General features: G+C 40.3%; 1 protein-coding gene across 7 annotated transcripts in view; it reads right to left on the reverse strand.

Annotated features, from left to right (window-relative positions):
• The window catches only part of LOC122872192 (collagen alpha-1(XVIII) chain-like), a 46,717-nt gene that overhangs the window by 24,826 nt on the left and 2,123 nt on the right, over window positions 1-19,768 (reverse strand). For 4 of the 7 annotated variants that reach the window (XM_044188081.1, XM_044188078.1, XM_044188079.1 and 1 more), the window contains exon 1: window positions 5,641-6,220. The exons of 1 other annotated variant lie outside the window; for it this stretch is intronic. In XM_044188081.1, the coding sequence (XP_044044016.1) occupies window positions 5,641-6,139 (499 nt within the window). In that variant the 5' untranslated portion in view covers window positions 6,140-6,220. 2 more of the 7 variants (XM_044188082.1, XM_044188080.1) reach the window with 2 other exon arrangements.

A 19,768-nucleotide genomic window follows, 5' to 3' on the forward strand; every position in this document is an offset into this window, starting at 1 on the left:
CATACAATTTGTATTTATTGAATATGACTGACTATCACCAACACAGACCATTAAAAGCTTCCTTCAAGTCAGTGATCAGCTGTTTCTTTGTCTTGGCTGTTCTCCAGAGGACAGATGGAAGCTGTCATGGCATCCCAAACGTGAGAACTTCCAAAACAATCACGTTAACCCAGATGTCTGCTTATGGCTTCTTGCCCTGCTTCTGTCTCCTCCCTTTCTTTATGCTATAAGGACCCATTGTATGGAAGAACAACATACATAATGTTTCACAGCCCTGAAGGCATCTGCAAATAAAAAAATGACCTCTTGTATTCTGTTACAGAGGATTTTCCAACAATTAACCCCAGAGAAATTCAATGCCTGTTTTACTGAGTGAAGGAAAAAAAAAAAGATTTTGCCAGTGAAGAGAGACACAGACAGAGAGACAGATGGACAGACGGAGGCAGAGGAAGGAAATGCATGTCAGATGTCCATGGGAAAGTAAACCATGAGGGACTGAAGCACACATACATACATCAGGCCCAAAAGCCTGCATGGACACGACATGGCAGTTGAACAGGCTGAAATATCATTGTGGGACTCCTCCAGGAATTTAGGAGTGTAAAGTGCCTCCTTAGGGGGAAGAAAAATAGTTTCCCTGGAGGTTAAGAAACAAAGAGAAGAACAAAGATTTGCATCCCCTCGAGGCTCTTTCTATTGGCCCAAAAAACTCAGGGTTATCAGGGATGGATTGATCAAAGGAAGTGACTCAGATTTATGATTGGGTTTGACGTTTTATTCCACCATTTCTGGTAAGGATGCATCAATCCAATACTCCAAATTAACATCTGCCTGATATTATATGCATACAAACTATATTAAGTGATCATCAAGCAATAATAGTGGCCACACCAGTATATCACGCAAGCAAGTCAGCTTCCTACTGTCAAAACAGCAGAATATAGCGTGCAAGAGCGTTTTAAGAGGCAGTGTTTGAATCTTCAGCACCACAAACTTGATGAAGTACTTGCAGAAGCATCATGCAAAGGAATATAACTCCATACAGACAGCAACAAAACAAAACCAGAAACAAAGAAAATTATGGAATTTCTTATGCAGGATTGTTTTTATGTGGTTTAAAGTATGAACAGCTCAAGCCTCACTGCATACTGTACTGCCAAACTGACATTTTATCTCCAAATTGGCAGTTCCACAGCTGTACAAGCAAGTATTCTTTTTAAATGATCTTGCATCTTATAAAACAATGCCAGAAATGTGCAAGTGGGATTGGAATTGCTTATTAACTACAGAAAAAGTTTTGTATTGCTATATGTATCAATGTTGCAGTATTGGTATTTTGGAGGAGGACTCATCATAAAAGCCTTCAATTAAAGAAACTAGAATTAACTTCTCTCTCAGGCCCATTGCAACCTAAAATGTCCGTATGAACAAAATCAAAACCAACTCATTCCTCGTCTATAATTACACAAAAACATGTCTGACTTCTATTCTGTGTGAGCAATCTTGGTACTTTTAGTTTGTTGCATGCAAAAGCTTAAAGAAAATTACACCATTATCAGCCAGAGCTTACTTTACCTCCATCTGAAAGCTTTGGAAAAAGTAAGCACTGGAATAACAAACTAATTTAATTGTCAATGGATACACTATAAGGAATCCTCTAAGTCCTGAGTGTGTCTTTAGGGAATGAGAGGCATTTAACTCACACAACCAATAAGTGACCCCCCCGCCAAATAAACAAGTGAGTTCAACCATTAACCATGTGGTTCTACCCTCTTGGGACCGAACCAACTGGATCCCACATCTGAGAAGCAGACTGGCATCAGCTATCACTTCAAACGGAGGCGGCACAGCTGTGACGTCTACAGCCTCCCTCTGCTCCTCAGTCAGACCTTAATCCATGTTTGAATAAGCTGAGAGCAAATTAAAGTTGACTGATGGGGGATCAGTGAGCGTTTGTTTGAGTTCAGATGACATCAGCTGGGTTTTTTTGTTCAAGATTTGAAATAGTCTGGTGTCTTGGCTGCTGTCCAAATTAAATATTATTACTGTGTGAAGGATTTGGGCAGTGTGGAGAAATGTGAGTTGCAACAGATATCAACTATTAGCAGCTAGTGGAATGTGAGCATATATTACTTTTATTTCCGTTGTATGTGCTGTATTGCAGCTTACTGCTACCTATCTTAATCATTTGTCCTCTTTGTGGCTGATGTAACTGATCGCCACCACTGAGTTTGTTTAAGCCTGCTGTGTGTTAAAGAGGCACTCTAGCAATTTAATATTGCACTTTCATATAGTTGGGGGGCTCACAAGAGACAGATTTAAAAAGAATGGTCAAAATTCAAAGCAGCAGAGGTCGAGAAGTCCTGACTTTTAGTCCAAGAACACTGGAGCCTACACTTTCCACATAGTGTCTCCTTTACAAAGAAACAGTTAGACATTTTGGGAAATTTGCTCATTCGCTTTTTTGCCGAGAGTTAGATAAGAAGATTGATACCACTCTCATGTCTTTGTGTTTACTATGAAGCTAGAGCCAGCAGCTAGTTAGCTTAGCATAAAGACTGAAAACAGGGGGAAACAGCTAGCCCTTCGTTTTTATCAGACAGATATAAGAGTGGTATCAATCTTCTGATCTACCTCTCGCACTAAAGCAAGAAAGAACTGACTTTTATACGTAAAATTGGTGAATTTTTCCTTTAAGCTTTGCTTTTGTTCTCTCTCACTGTTTTCCATCTTTGCTGCTGTTGCTGCAAGAGCCACAACCAGCTCACCAGTAACTGAAAAAAAAAAGCTAATTTCAGGCAAACGGGAAGGACTCTGATTAATGATATATAACTGTGAATTGGTCCAATATGCATCTTAAACTGTTTTTGAAGAATACTGTAGACTGACTGTGAACCACGTTTCCTGAAAGAGCTGGTAATTCCCCGCTCGCATAAAAGTCTCTCACACACTTCGCCCCACTCTCTGCGTCTGCTCATCTTTTAATGGTCGGCTGAACACTTAATTACCACCCATCAAGTGTTACTGGTTTGAGAGAGTAGGCGACTGGCCGTGCCCTCTGACCTGTGGCAGAGACATCGAGCCGCCCAGTCTCATCCCAGTCACAAGGCTCTCTTGTTACTTAAAGCGACACCGTTGCCCCCTCTCTCCCAAACCAAGCACACAATCGCCACACTCTTTCTTTGGGAGCAGACCATTTTCCCACCCACAGCGGCTATCATAAATGCCATCCACAGCCCATCCTCCCCACCACAGATGGCCCAATTGTTTCACTCTCTGTGACTCTGGAAGCTAAAACACCACTTGCCTCTAAATCCACACAAAATTCTGCGCTGCAGCTGATCAGAAATAGTGAAATATGATGACAAGTAGATAACCCAGGACAGAAATGCTTGACCTGCATGCAAGAGTAGGATGTGACGGGAGCAATAGGATGATTAATGCTCCAACAGACTTATGTTGCATGTAGGAAACCAATTCTCTTGTCCAACAAAAGACAATTATTACAATTAAAACCTAAATCAATAACAATTATATGCAATACATCTACCCTGGATTCCTTGAAATTCCTGGATGTCCTTAAAAACCAAGTGGGAGATGTTAGTTCTTCCTCTTTCTTTTCCCTTTTGTGTGGGTTAAAGAATGAGGTAGCCAATGCAGGTCTTTGGAAATTCACACCCAATAAAAACAGTCTAACGACAAGAACATGGATGTTTCATATCCTGTACTGCAAGTGCAGCCGCATAATGTAAAAAGTGTCCATTTAGGAAGCCACTTTGACTACATCTTGATAATAATTCAGGGAAAAACCAAATTCTCAGACCACATAAAGGACTGTAGGAGTTGAACAGGAGTATCATTTAACACACTTATCTGTGTTTTACAGCTTTCCATTTCAATTTTAGCTTTAAGTATGGTTTATATCTGAGTTTAAAGGTTATCTAAACAAGAACCCTGCTTGTGGCACATGGAAAATAACAAAACTATCTGTCTCTTAAACCAAGAACATTAAATATTCCTGTGGGAAAACATATGATAAAGATGGTTTTATGTAGCAAAGTTCATGCTGTTAACCCCTGAAAGATGAGTCTATACAACAGCAATCCTCCCCTGATGATAGCTCCATACTGCACAATTTATGAAGCCGCTAAAAGGCTGGATTTGGGCCTCTGGAACATTTCCTGTCTCAAGGGCTTATATTCAGGGAAAGGTATATCATATGTAATTCCTATGCTTTTCTTAATATAAATGGACTTGGAAACCCTTGTCTCAATGTAAAAAGTGTGTTTATGTGTTTGATGCAACCAGAATGGACTTGGGTGCACATAATCATATAATAAATGGAATCTTTTGATATACATTGGTATTTTTTTCTCATTGTAGTTTGGTGTTTACAAAAACCTAAAAAGGCTTCAAAGAATCTGTAATGTTGCTGTTGCTGACCATTGCTGACTTATCACACAAAAAACGATGCTTTTGCGGATGCAGTTCTGCACTTTGCAGTTGACAAGACAATCACATGAAGGTGGCATGCAGCCTGGGACAGTGACGTGAACTCAGGTGTTGAGTCATGCGTTCGTGCTAAACAACAAGTGACACCACAACAGAAACAACGACTGCAATGTCCACACCGGTGATTTTGCATGTTTTAAACCAATAATTGCAGATTGTTTCGTACTTTACATTATTGGCAACCATTTTCCATCTTCCAGGCATCAATAAGTTCAATCCATCCGCTGATGTCAGTATGTTTTGGAAATTCATCTTGCAGAGACTTGAAACATGCCTGAGTTACAGCATTCATCACAGTAAACATCATGTCTACTTTTATTTTTGTTTGTTAGTTAATTGTTGCGTACTATTCAAATCAGTCAGCAAAAGTATGTTTACAGGTCTTGGGGAGCACTACCGCATATGTGAGAAAAGTTGCATAAAGTCTTTTGTGGCTCCAGACGGAGCTGCACAAAATCTGATAAATGTCCTCAAGTAAAGTGATGTCAGCGTCGGTTGAGGCTGAAAACTACAAGTTTGAAAATAAAACAAATCTCGGGGTGTGGAGTTAAAAAGAAGTGAGCTTCCCAGACCTCTGTAGCCCGCTCCATATCTCTGCTGCAGGCTAGAGGCTCAAGGCTACATTAGCTGCTACTAGCACAACACTACTGAATCTCTGCCTGAACTGTCAGCAGTCGAGTTGAATTGTGGGTAATGTAGGCATCAGGTTTTGACAAGGAAGAATGTGTGGAATAAAGAAAGACAATATGTCTGGTTCTGCCTACTCTAGTCTATACAGTATATAGTCAATGTTAAATCAGTGAAGTACTCTTAACTTAAGTCCCTGCAGTTTTATTTTGGAGAAAAAAATTGATATTCAAACATTTAAAAACATTACAACATGGTTTGAAAAATGGTCAGCTGTAATGTAAAGTACTTGTGATTGCATTAAAAATGGCTAAAACATGCAAAATCAATCATTAGATGAGCAAAGATATCCAAAACAGCAATAATGTGCTTGGACACGTGTGTTACTAAAGCAAACACCGCACAAACACACACAGACTAATGCTTAAACATTGAAAAAACGTGATATGGGATTAAAAATGTATCTTTTTAACTGGATACATTCTAACCCGCTGGGGTTACCTTTCCAGTTACTAACTGACACGCACGCAGGACGCCCGGGCTCATGCGCTCTTTCAGGCAGGAGGCGACACTCCACTGGGAGACGCCCGTTTTCCAGAGATGCCCAGCAGCTGTCCTGCAGCACCTGGCAGAAGCTACGACAGGGAAGGTGCAGGGGCTGGGTGGGTGAAGGGCACCTGGGCACCAGTAAGAGGCAGAGAAACCACTTTGCGCCATGGTGACACCCCGTCCTCGTGAGCCACGCCCACTCCTGTAGGACCGCCCTCACCTCCTCCACAGATGTGTGGTTGAAAAAGTTGGGCAACGTAAAAGATTTTGGCTGCTTGCCAGAGCAAATGGACCAATCAGAAGGCACGGGAAGACAAGGTGAGTTAGAACCATTGATGCGACTATCAGGGGGGGATGGTGTGTAATCAGAAATGGAAAAATTTATTTTAGAAACATCACCAATAATCTTGGTTAAATTGCTAGGGAAGTCTTTATCACCTTCCAAGACCATCACTGATTCTACATCTGACCCAAGATCAGCCCCTGATCCTGACCCAGACCCCTGGTCCACCCTCTCCCCTCTGAACCTGTTTAAATTACCAGTCATGTTAAGGTTAGCGCTCTCCACCTTCTCTGTCAGGCCTCCGTTAGTAGTCCTGGTGGTCGGGATCGCATCCCACGTCTTGACTAACTTACGGATTCCTGTGGCCACGTTGATGATTTCTTCCCCAACCCCGGATAATTCGTCATCCTCTTCCTCTTCCTCCTTCTTTGTGGCATTGGCTGTCGTGGTGGCACTTGTTGTTCCTGTTGGAGTTGTGGCACCTGTCGTTCCTGTTGGAGTTGTGGCACCTGTCGTTCCTGCTGGCGTCATCTCCGTTGGGGTCTCTGTGGTGGCTTCTGAATTAAAGAACCACCAGGCCTCCAAGCTCCCAGCACAGAGAACCAGGACAAGAAACCACGTCTGGATCCTCAACATGCTGCTGGCTTCTGCAACAGTCCAAGTGTCTCAGCGTGCAGCAGCACTCCACACAGTGCTCTCACTGTTTCCCCAAGCGCCACCTGTTAGCCAGCCGGTCAACCGTTAAATCCAAGCTGCTCAAGGGCCACTGAGCATCCACTGAATGAAAACAGAGACTCTGCTCACACTCAGAAACCCTCCCTCTAGATCTCCCAGTGCATGGCTGCTGCCATCTCATGAAAAAGCACTTACATCGACTGGGGGGAGACCCACAGTGTGGAGGCAGGCTTGCTACACTGATGATGGAAGTCATTGGTTACTCCGAGTTGCCCCAACACACACTAAAACTCCTCCCCTGTGTGAGTTGATGAGTGGGTCCCCTAAGACCTTTTCTTCAGCATGAAGAAAAAGCATGCAAGCATTCTTGTCACCATAATGACACACCCGTCCTGCACAGAAATAACCTTACTAAAATATGGAGTTTTCAAATATATATAGAGGCCATAATAAATAGGTTTAGTTCACATTGTGCTCAGAGTCTAAATTCCAAGTTGTCATGATGATATCGAAATGGGCAAGTATCTCAAGTGCAACCTGCTCATCAGCAAGTATTTAAGAAACAGTAAGATGTTTACTATAAGTTTTTATTTAAAAAAATCAACATAGGTAGTAGCGATACACAAGCATGTAAACAGTGTCTTTTCGTACAATTTTGGGTGTATCAACCCTAGACCAGCCAGAGGGTAAGGACTTAATAAATTCTCTTGAAAGCAAAGCATGCAGTCGTAAGCTCCTTTCACACATGCACTTCACTCTGTAAGTGTGCTAGCAATTTCACATCAGAGGAGTTTAATGCACTTGTCACTAAAAAGGAACAGGTCAAGGTATTTGCTTATTTTGATGAGTTAGATGAGAAGATCCATACCACAGTTGTATGTGTGCATTACGAGCCAGGAGGCAATTAGCTTAGCTAGCTAGCCTGGCTCCATCCAAAGGGAAAAAATACACCTACCAGCACCTCTAATTAACGCATAATATCTTGTTTGTTGATTTTGAACACAAACAGAAGTTTTACAGGGAGTTATGTACAGATGGGCAGATGGATAATAGTCAAGAAATAGTTCCAGCATGTTGCTCCCCCTAGAACCACAAAATGTAATTTTTTTTTTTACATTTGTCCTTGTGTACAAATTAATTAAACAAGACACAATATGTTAATTTAATGAGCTTTAGAGGTGCTGGTATTTTTGAACTTTTGAAGGAGCTAGGCTAGCTGTTTCCCCCCTGCTTCCAGTCTTTATGCTAAGGTAAGCTAACTGGTTGCTGCCTGTAGCATGTACAGTATGCGAGTGGTATTGATCTTCTCATCTAACGCTCAACAAGAAAACAAATACACGTATTAAAATCAGTTTAGCCAATTTTAAGTAGTTCTTCTCATGTCAGATCAGTCCATAAACATTTTTCTTTTTTTTTTTCTCCCTTGCAGTGTGGGACAAAAGAGGGAACAAACAAAAATTGCAATACAATTTCACCCCATCAGTTTCCTGAAAATTTCATATCGTTATTTTTCAAATCCCCACTGTCTTGCAGCAGCAGTGTGACCGCTTGTCTCGACTTCAAAATGACAAATGTGCAAGAAACGGGCTTTTTCGGTTATAGTCCTGTCATTTAGGGAATAAAACCATAAGGCACGTTTTAAGAAACAGAGAGCTACACTTGAAAACCCAAAAGCCATTACAGATAGATTAAGCCAGCAATGTTTGACCTACACTGTATATTCCATGTCTAAAAGGGAAAGAGAAGTTGGATTTCATTGGTGAGGTTGGCATAAAATGTATATATAAGAATAAATGCAAATAAAAGAGCTGTGGTTCCCTACCTGGGGGTAAGACCCCACAAGAGGTTGCAAGATTAATCTAACAGGTCGCCAGATGAATACCAGGGTAGGAAATACACAAAATCATTCTCTCTCATTTGCATATTTGTTGTTCTTCAGGCCACTAAGATTTACTTGAGACATGGGTTAACAAGTGCACATGGCTTTGTATTAAGGAGACACAAGAAAAAAATAAGGTTGAAAAGCACTGGAATAATGGACACAGCAGCTGATGTCAGCTGTCAATGTTGAGACTGACACCAAGAAATGACCTGCAGCCGAAGAGAAATGATTTCAGTTTGCTGTTTCAAACAACAACACAAAGGAAAAGAGGGCTTCGGAAAAAAAGGGGTGTTCAAAGAGTGGAAAACCCAGTCACAAGTACTACAAACTCAAATTTCTGGTACTTTGTGATATATATGTGTATATATTTTGATTAACAGCAGCAGTAGTGTGAGGGATGACTGATAGACAGCAGCTGAGAAAGTGTGCAGGCCTGGGAGGGCGTATCTGATTGGATCGATGTCTTAAGCTACACTCCCGGGGGACCGACTCCATTGCCTCATCGGAGAAAATCCTTGGAAAATGTACCACTTCCAGGTTCTCACAGATGGGCGATAAGAGGAGGGAGGGATCCCCCCACCAACATACCCATCTTCTCCCAGGCCGCCTCCTTCTCCACACTGCCCTGCGTACCCCCATCATCCAGCTACCCGTCGCATTTGCCAAGCAAGGACATCCAGCTGTTACACATTCCAGCCCTCAGACCTCCCACACCCACGCTGCATGACATTTGGAGGTTTGGAAACTGCCACATCTTGATAATTTGAGCATTCATACAACGCCGCTACTGCTGTCAGCATGTGCGCTAAATACATTCTGCCGGATACTGAACAGGACTGAATGAAAATAGCAGCTAATTCTTCAGTTTAAGTAACAGATAGGATGCTTTGGGGAGTGTATGAAAGCCAGCTGTCAGAGATGGTGAAAATGCGATAAAGTGCTTTGGCTCAGAAGTCTACAAAGACAACATTATGCGAGTCAGTGGATCAGCTGTTCTTCAAAGCCCCTCTTAACAGTTTGATCAAGTGAATCTTGACTCGTTAAACTTTTTAAGGTGGATGCTTTACACTTAACTCTGCATTAAGACAAGTTAAGTTGATTATCAGCAGATCAGAAATGGAAAAGTAAATAATCTTCCAATCTGCCCCATTAAAATTGCCCGTTTGTAGTCCCACAAATCGGTTATAATAAGAATACAAATCATATGCCTAAATAATACATAACTAATACATGGGTATTGGTGATTTAAATGCAAAAATTGGCATATCATGAATTCCTGTTGCTCACCATTAAGGAATGATGAATTCATGTGATGAGTTAATGGATCATCACTCAAACGACTGTAATTTCATACATGAAATTATATGCCAATATGAGCTGTTCATCATGCAGCAACATGTACATGTTTGCATCTGACCACCAGTTTGATAAAAACAGCTTCATATATTTCTATGAGAACAAGTGGTTTTCTACTTTCAGAGAGGCTGATCAAATGCATGTCTGAAATGCCCTTTTCTATGTATTATAACAGGATTTCAGCACTTTTGGTGTCATTGGTGGAGTTACATTTGTCAGGTGAACACAAACATGACTCCAAATGAATGTTAATGTTGCTCGATATCTGCTGGAATAGAAAACAGTTTGCTAACAAGTGGCCACAAAAGTAACTGCAGGTCTGAATATCAAAATTCCCAAAAATGGAATACAAAAATCAATGCGATGAAAATTCTGATGTAAATTGGATTTTATAAATACCATTTGCTGCACAAACATTCCTAAATTTAACCATTTCAGGTGTTTTTTAAGCAACTATGAGGAACTCTGATACATAATTGGCAGCTCATTTGCACTTTCTCCCAATTTTTAGCTTAGATTTCTATTACCAGAAGCACTTTTTTGAGCTGTGCTCATCGCAAGGGACCTTGGTTATTATTAACTATGGTGAACACAAGAACAGTGTGTTCTCAGCTTTGGATGCATGGGACAAAACCGCACAAAATCCAGTTGAAAATTATCATAACTGCTCTGCTCTACTTAGCAACGTGTGGACATTTATTGGGGGTGAAAATTGACAAAATCTGAAAACAATGAGCCTTCACTGTATTCTGACAGCACAAGAGATGTATTTATATACAAAAACAAAGCACGGAAAACTCACTGACAAATAATGCAGTAATTACCAAAAGCAATTACGGAGACTGTGTTTAAGGAAAAACTAGACTTCCTGTCTAGTTTCTTTTCTTGCCTATGCTGATTGTGCCATGAGATTTCTTTCTTTCCTTCTCCACAGCAGAAAAATAAAAAGCATCACATGCATCAAAAACATCAGAAATTGGTAGTTTATGAAATTTCCTTAAAAAAAAGTAGATATTTTTGACATGAAAAAGCATTATTCCTATTACCCGAGAGAAAACATGCTAAACTAAACACAGACTTTGAATATTAAAACTCTAGTAAGATATTTCTCAAAACACACAGATCTTCCCAGATGTTTGTGTTCATGTCCAACACACTAGTCACCATAAATGCCCTGCAGACTCTCCCACATACACGTGAACCCCCTACTCTGTGTTTCCTACACTTTTCATCGCTGCTCTGACCTGCACAGGGCCACGAGTCGGGTAAGTAAACACACCACAGCATTATGCTTCAGAGAGTTAGTGAACGTCAGTTTATGAACACCTGGTGCTTTCCATTCGGAGCATTATACACACTCACACATACATATGCATACCGCTATATACAATACATTCCAGTACTACAGCTGCACTTTAAAGCTCCAGTGGGATTGTGATGTCTACTTAAAGGAAATATTTCCTCCTTAAACAGTCAGATATCATCAGTTTGTGACATTTACTGCATTTTTCCACTTTCTCCCAAACTGCCTCTTCTACTGTGAGTCTTTAAATCTCCCAGAATGCCTTTCAGCAACCCCCAGAAAGTATGCGTCGTCTGAATATGCTGATTGTATTTTGGTAGGAAGCCCTCAAGATGTTTTCTGCAACTTTTTAAAATTATTATTTCCTGAAAACCTCTACCCGGAGATGCTGGTCGGCAGATTTTGTTACTTTCAGAAGGGCCAGGCTAACTGTTTCCCCCTGTTACCAGTCTTTGTGCTAAGCTACGCTAACAACCTGGCTGTAGCTCATATTTAGCATACACACGAGAGTGGTATCAATCTTCTCATCTAACTCTGGAAAAGAAAGGGAATACACGTATCTCCACAGATGTCAAAATATTCCTTTCAGGGCTGCAACAAACTATTATTTTCATTATCAATTAATCTCGATTAATTGATTAAAATGTAAAAACAAATTAGTGAAGAATATCCATCACAAGTTTAAAAAAGACAAAATCTGCAAATATTCATGTTTGAAAAGCTGCAACCATTTATTTTTTTTTGGGCATTTTTGCTTTAAAAATGACTTAAACAATGAATCGATCAATATAGTTGCCCATTAATTTTCTGTCAAACGATGAATCGATTAATCAATTAATTCCTTTAAGGTAGAAGAACCATCTTGGTCTCAGTTGTAAGCTTAGAAACTTGGGAAGTTTTAGTGAGTGGTATTGTAATATATATATTGTATATGGCTTTTTAAATGTTACCTCGCTAATGTCTTTAATCTCTTATTTTATTTTGAATTAATTTCATTCAAATAGTTCTTATCTGTTTTCTTGTCTCATCAGTCTTGTATAAATAAATCTTATTGACAAAAAAGTTCCAGAAAACACGAGCTCACAGTCTAATTACTGAGCTCTTTGGTGTGTTTTGGCCATGCCACCAATAACTTCTACCCTACTGCTGCAGTCAACACATGAGCATGTGTGTTTTATGGTTAAAGAACATACATCTGAGCGTGTGAACTGTGGGGTATTCCTCTGGGAAACAAGTACGGTGAGACAGAAACATGATACACCAAACAGAGAGACGACGAAGCTGTCGGGCCTGAGAAACCCTAACAGGGTGGATCTTTTAAATTTCTTAGATAAAAGGATTGTGGATGAGAAGTTGGTGGTCTGTGCGATTACTGTCTGAGTGCAGCAGTTGTAAAGATGGAAATGCAACCAATCACTATCTGATTATATCCTGGTGACAGGTATGAACCTCCTCCTCCTCCTCACGGTGTCGGACAGAGACAGAATCCCTTATATGGAGATTTTAATCAATTAAAACACAACAGTCTTAACAAGAGCTCAAAACTCTTTAAACTGAATGCACTAATACAAAAACACACACACACACACACACACACACTGACACACACACAAACACACACACACTCATAAGTCCCCTGACAGTCTTACAGCTCTGGGGGAATCTGGTTGCCATGACAATTAGTTGAGGTTAGGGAGATTTAGACACTGGTAATTTAGCACAGCTGCACTCCCTCTTTCTTTTTACCTCTTTTCCTCTCTCGCTCTCTCTCAAACAAATATCCTGCAATGCTGTAAGGCAAAGCAACACATTCTCACTCATTTCTAAGACTTCAAAACTTCATTCACAATCTATCCTGCATGGCCATAAGTATGTGGACACATCTGTGCACCTCTATTTCTGGTCTGGGGTTGTTTTTTTATGGTTTGGGCTCCATAGCGCCAATTAAGGGAAATCTTAAAAGAAAAGTTTGACATTTTGGGAAATACGCTTATTTGTTTTCTTGCGGAGAGCTAGATGAGAGGTTAAACATCCCTCTCGTGTCTGTAAGGTAAATAAAAAGCTACAGCCAGCAGCCGGCTCACTTTCCCAGTTTGGTTTGGAAGAACTTGACTGAACTCAACCCCGTCCAACACCTTTGGGATGAATGCCTTGGAATGAGATGTTCAACAATCACATGTGGGCGTAATGTTCAGTTGTCCACATACTTTTGGCCATGTAGGTTATGTATTCATGTACTTGCAGTACTTCCGTGAACCAGAGGATGGCAGCAGCACAGAGGCTGCAGGGGTCAGCCCTACTATGATTTCTTTTACCAGAAGCACTTTCTGAGCATTGCAAAAGGGCCTTGTATACTATGGTTAAACGTGTTTTCTCGCAGCTGGATACACAACAACTTGTGGATGCATGGAGACAAAATCTGAGACCAAAAAAAAGATTAAATGTGGTTGAAAATCAGCTTAAACTGATCTGCTATTTTTAAAAATGATTATTTATTCATTATTTTCATACATAACGAAAGCACAAAAATGAAAATGGTGCATAAAACAAGCACGGAAAACTGTTCAGGAAAAAACTCCAGTTTTGGTCATTGTGTTCATGCTCTTTCTACGGAGTCAAAAAAGTACCAAGAATTAATGAGTTAATTTGGTCCCAGCACAGCTGACTCAGTGGATATAAGATGTCTTTAATGCTGTGTAAAAGTCAAAAGAATTAAGATGAAATTCTGCCACCTGTTGTCTGAAGTCTGGAGTGCTACGGAGATAAACTAATGAGCAAAGAAAGAAACAAAATTAACCAAATCTGCACTAAAATATATGTAAAATGGTTTAAATCTCACACTATTACAAACCTAGAAATCTTTCCATCATGGCAGTAAATCACTGACACTCCTTACAGATTTCTATCTTTGCCTGCTGTGCTTTCCTGTTATCAAATAACTCAAATTCTTCAGAGCGAAGACACAAAAAAAGTCCCCTGTGGGGCATCTTGGCAGAAGCTCTGCGAGAAATCAACACCCATGACACTCCTCCCTCTCCCCTCCCTGGTCCTTACACCCTGCGGTATGTCGAAGTGGGTTTTTGGCACAGACAGAAGCAGGGCATTTTCAGACGAGAGGGTGTGAGACGGTTCATGTCGGTCCCTTATCGAGCCTCAATGCACAATTCACAAAGCAACACGGGAGCTCGAAGACAAGACAGTTGACTCCTTGTGTGGAGAATCCTAATCGCTGAATGAGGACATTTGTTGTAGAGACCAGGCAGCAAAGAATAACGGGTGGCGGTGAGTATGGTGGCTTCTTTTGAATGTGAGAAAGCCAAAAGAAATGAGAAGCTTTGTTCCAGGAAGAGCAGATAAACACTGTCGCCTCCTCTAATGAAGTGACTGACAGCAGAAAATTAAAAGCAATAATGGAGCTTTTTAAGTGGATAATTTTAGTTTTGTGTTGACAAAAATGTTAATGGATCCTCCATGTTTTTCAGCGCTCTGATCTCACCTGTCAGAGGTACATTTTTGCAGCATGAGCCCGAAGAGATGTGACATTCAAGTCAAGTGCAAAGACCCGTAACTCGAGGCCTCGGTTTAAATTCCTGCAGCCCAGATATTGCACTCGAGGGCAAGTACTGTTCATAACCCCGCTAATGCTCACAGTGAGTCATAAACTGTCTCACCCAAAACCACAGAGACTCGTACAGAGCAGCTACTGTATCATCTAACCGCTCAACCTTCATCCAAAATATGACGTCAACGCAGAAATCAAAGCTGCGTCAGACTGGATCTTTATCCCCAGTTCCACTTGTCATTTCAAATGTCAGTTTCAGATTGGATTTGATTGTACAGTATGTGCAGACAACGCTGAAAACGCCATTTTCCCTTGTCGCTTTAATGAGACTTTCAGTGTAACTTTAGCTGCCGTTATAACTAGGACAGAGGAGACAGGCCATGGATGTATTATGAAAATCAGACAGCAAGTGGACATTTCCACAGACTGCTTACTGACGTAGTTACACTATGGGAGGAGTAAAGATTATGTATGAGTCTTGGAGAGACGGAGATACTTTTACACCTTTTCAACATCTGGCTGCAATGTGTGTCAGATTTCCGTCTTGAAAGCTTCTTGGATGCGTTTAAGCTTTTTTGAGACGCATGAAGTGTAAATGGGGTCTCAGATTTCAACCATCCAGCATTGAAGAAGAGCTTCTCTTACTATCTGAAGAAAACTGTAGATTTAACAGATTTGGACAAATAAAATTTTGGTTTGAACCCTTCTCCACCAAAGCTTAAAAGCAAAATATTGTTAAAACTATACCTTTGAGACAACAGGTGATGCTTCGTAAGTGTGGAATAAATGACGAAACAAGCAGAAAATCCTCGTGACATGTCAGTAAAACAAACACCTGCATCTGTCAACACTTTCTTCAGGCACATGATATTTGCATAAATCTGATGTGACCTTGAAGATGATTGATCCTTAACCTAGCACATTCCTGCATGTCATTTTGACACCTGTCCTCAAATGAAAAGAACGGACGTGCATCATTTCACATGTCACTCCCTCCAGCAATTCACTGGAGTAGCTGCTAAATATTGTGCAGTAGAGTGAGTAGCTCCACACACAAAAAAAGTGTTTTCACTTCCAAATAAGCAGTTCAGATAACCTGGTTAAATGTGCGATTTGTTTACAACCTGACGGCTCGTTTCGCTTCCCTTTATGGACCCATAAATTAAGGACAGATGGCCAAAACTAAAAATCCCAGGCTGTTATCCTTTAGGTTTTCAATTATGACTTAAAAGGTTAAATGTCTATTTTTGCCCTTTTTTTTAACAGACACAAGAGAGAACTACACATAGGCCCCCACCCTGATTCACCCACCGACATACAAAAAGACACGGTCTTTAAAAAATGAATAACCTTAACTGTGCTAGCTGAAGAAAAGGTTTCATGTTTTAGCCATTTTCTTTTCTGCCCTTTGGTGGATGCTTTTATTCAAAGAACTACACATTTGTGTGTGCAGTCTTAGCATCTGTGGCTTGAAACTGCTGGTTCTTTGTCTGCCATTTTGCCTTCATTCGATAGTGACAGCAGTGTAGATACAGACAGGAGAAGTGGGGAGCGAGAGAAAGGTCTCAGGCTGGAATCGAACCATTAATGAGCTGCTTAAAAGACTACTCCACTGATTTTCTACTCATTATGAGCAACACTTGCATCACCTTCACTCATATCCCTGATGTGACCTGAACGCAGCGCCAACAAACAACCATAAACGAACTTCACGCACAAGCGGAATTCATTCATTAATCTCTGCACGGTAAATCTGCATGTCAGTAAAACTCAACAAAGTGAGGACCGGCCTGTGAGCTTTGTCAGTGTCACTTCCTGGCTGATTTAGAGCAGCGTAAATCAACCTTGGCAGTTGGCCAACCCCTCTGGATGATATGGGCACAGAGCCTGTTTGGCCTCCATGGTGGAAATGATTAAAAACGCTTCCTCCTCAAGACACTCACAAGTGCCATACAAAGCATGTTGCTGCCTAAATGGAAACGATGACAATGGGAGTCGCCTCCGGTTCGGGTTGAGGACAGTTCAGCCTTAAGTCTTTGCACGCAGAAACGCAGAAAGGTTTCACCGTAAAAGCAGCTTCACAGCCTGTAAAGTTTTTTTTTATGTTAGTCAGAAATTAGTGAGCCAGTAAATAAAGCGATGAATGTCTGTTGTGAACAAAAAGCTTCTGTGTCTGAGGGTTGGGCGCAGTCAGAGGTATCATGGCCTGTGCTGGTGCATTCAAGTGCAAGGAGGATACTTAAGGCCTTTTATAAGAAACTAGCTTCAGGCTGACTCTTTGGCTAAAGTTTACCTCCTTTAGCCCTGTGGCGTTATAGGTTATATCACACAGAGGCTAGTAAACAACGTTACATATTCTTACCATCAGTTTTTAAGGGTTGAAAAACTAAGCGTAAAAGTAACCTGCAACATTAACATTTTACTCTTTAAAGCTCATTAGGGTATATTTTATTGATCCTGTTTTTAGAAAAATGACTTTATTAAAAGTGAAAAAACTCCCACACTCACTGAAATATATATATATATATAAATATACAGTGTATATTTACACCTGATGAAAGCTGTTTACACTGAAATGGAGCTGAAACAATTAGTCAATTAATTGATTTGCAACTATTTTGATAATCAGTTAGTTCAGATAATCAGGTTTTTTTTTAAAACAAAAAGGCCAAACATTTGATGGCTTTAGCTTCTTAAGTGTGATCATTCGCTGCGTTTCCTGCTCTTCCATTACATTAAACTGAATATCTTTGGTTTTTGGACTAAACATTTGATTTGACGTCACCTTGAAAACTGTCATTGGCCAAAAATGATAATGAAATAATTGTAAGTTGCAGCTTATTGACCCTTTTTGTTCAGAAAAAACTATCACTATAATTGTTGGTTTATTTATTTAACACCAGTCTACAGTAAGACTGATTTTTATCACAAACAGATTTTTAAACTAAAATATGTGTATCCAGGATCTGTCAGGCTATACTTTCTATATTAAAAACGAGGTAGATAATTGACTACGGGTAAGTCAGCGGCTACTACAATAAAAGTTAGAGATAGCAGAAAACACTACCTATCTGATCACCAATACATTCAGGGTCAGAAAACACAATTTTAACCACATTTTACAGATACAGCAGGAGCCACAGTTTTCCTCTCTGTGCATTGTAAATCTCCAATTTGCTTCACTGTGGATTAAACTTGTTTAAACATATTCTCAGTTGAGGAAGGCTTTCATTTTCCCGAGAGCGTCCCTCTTTACTCGGAAAAATCTCTTCTGCACAGGAAGGGATTTGTTTTGTGTCTTGCAAAAGCAGCAATTGGTTAGGCTTAAATATAAGAAAGTTCAACAAATATGAAGTCAAAGTTCGCATTCGACTAACAATTATGAGCAACAATGTCTTTATTGTAACAGCAGGCCAGACAAGCCCAATCACTGTCTGCTCATCACCAAAGGAGTCATTATAATGAGGAAAAACAACAATCTTGCAGTATGTTTCAGGGATTTTAGCTAATGTCATTGTCCACATAGTGACAAGTGAGGAGGCAGATTAAATATCTTGCACCTCAAATGCATTGTTGTGCCAATCAATCTTGTATTCTTTCGGTTACCAGGAGGCACGAATCCAAGCTCACATTTAGAAATGAAGCTAAAATTAACCCTTATCTTTAGGTGCTATTTGTGGGTAACTCGCTGATTAGATCTTAAAGAGCCGAGCAGGTGGGAGAAGCAAACCATAGCCACCATTATCACCACCTCACCACCTCAAAGCCACCAGCTCTGCAGCTGAGAAAACAAAGCATTCCCCAGTAACAGAGAGCACCTTCTGACCGGCAGATCAGACAGGCTGCATAGAAAGATGGAAGATAAAAAGGAAAACATCCTCTCGCCCCTCAGCATGAGATCATACCTACACCTCTACGCTTCCGCTCGCAGCAGAAACACCCACAGCTGCCTTTATGGGGCTTTTAAAGTCCTCTATAGGGAAGGCATCAGTATTTACATACTGTTATAAAGGGCTTTGATGTTTCATGTGTTACTGTCTACAGGTCTAATCAGTCTGAAGAAGCTTGGCTGCTCAATTTGAGACGCACACAGGATAAAAGCTGTAGTTACAGAAAAGTTGTAGGAGTTAACTGTGGCTGAAGAAACGGGCGTGCCATGAGTATATTTGTGATGGCAGAAATGGGCCTCATGTTCAGACAGGCTGCACCAGCTGTGCATCCAGGAAATAAACTGTAAAATCATGAGAAATCAAGTCTGACATTTTCCTTCTGACGTAATTATCCCATGAGATCCCCTGTATTATATTCCTTTTACATCCTGAATGCACACCACGCAGTTGTGTGTACAGCTACTAATTTTGCACGACGCACTACACGTTTTTTATTAGCCTCATTTGTTGTCTGCTTTGATAAAATATAGGATCGTATATCAGGGGAACGGGGCTGTTTGGCCACCCAGGGGAAACGTCTGCTGCTTGTGTTACAGCATACTTTTGGAAAGTGCTTACATGTTATGTAAACACAGTAAATCTGAGAGGCGTTATATCTGTTAAATGTAGAGAAAGAAAACAAAGACGATGTAAATTCTGATGATTTGCTTCGAGGAAAATTCTGCTCTGACATTGTTAGACAGTAAATTATCAATTAATGATGCTCAATGTTTGACAGGAGTTTTGCAGTTTCCTTATTTGGTGGAGTCACTTCCCCGCAACCGGATTCATCCTCTTCTACTTTTATTGATTTTCTACATTTCCCAGAAAACCTTTCAAAAACCTGCTGCATTTATATTAAGTAACAATTGCTTTCACTCATTTTTCAAAACAATGTCAAGGCGCAAAACTGCTTTTATAGAATACAAAATAAAAACAATCAAAATACATAATGCATTATGCATCCAGTTCATCAGAGCATCACAGCTTTGTGTATGTATATTTTTACATTTTTAACCATTGTTGTATTTTGAAACAAAATAGTCAATCAAACAATAATAAATACTCAGAAACAGCTGCATCACCAAAA

This window comes from Siniperca chuatsi, linkage group LG24, assembly GCF_020085105.1.
Source record: "Siniperca chuatsi isolate FFG_IHB_CAS linkage group LG24, ASM2008510v1, whole genome shotgun sequence".
NCBI lineage: Eukaryota > Metazoa > Chordata > Actinopteri > Centrarchiformes > Sinipercidae > Siniperca > Siniperca chuatsi.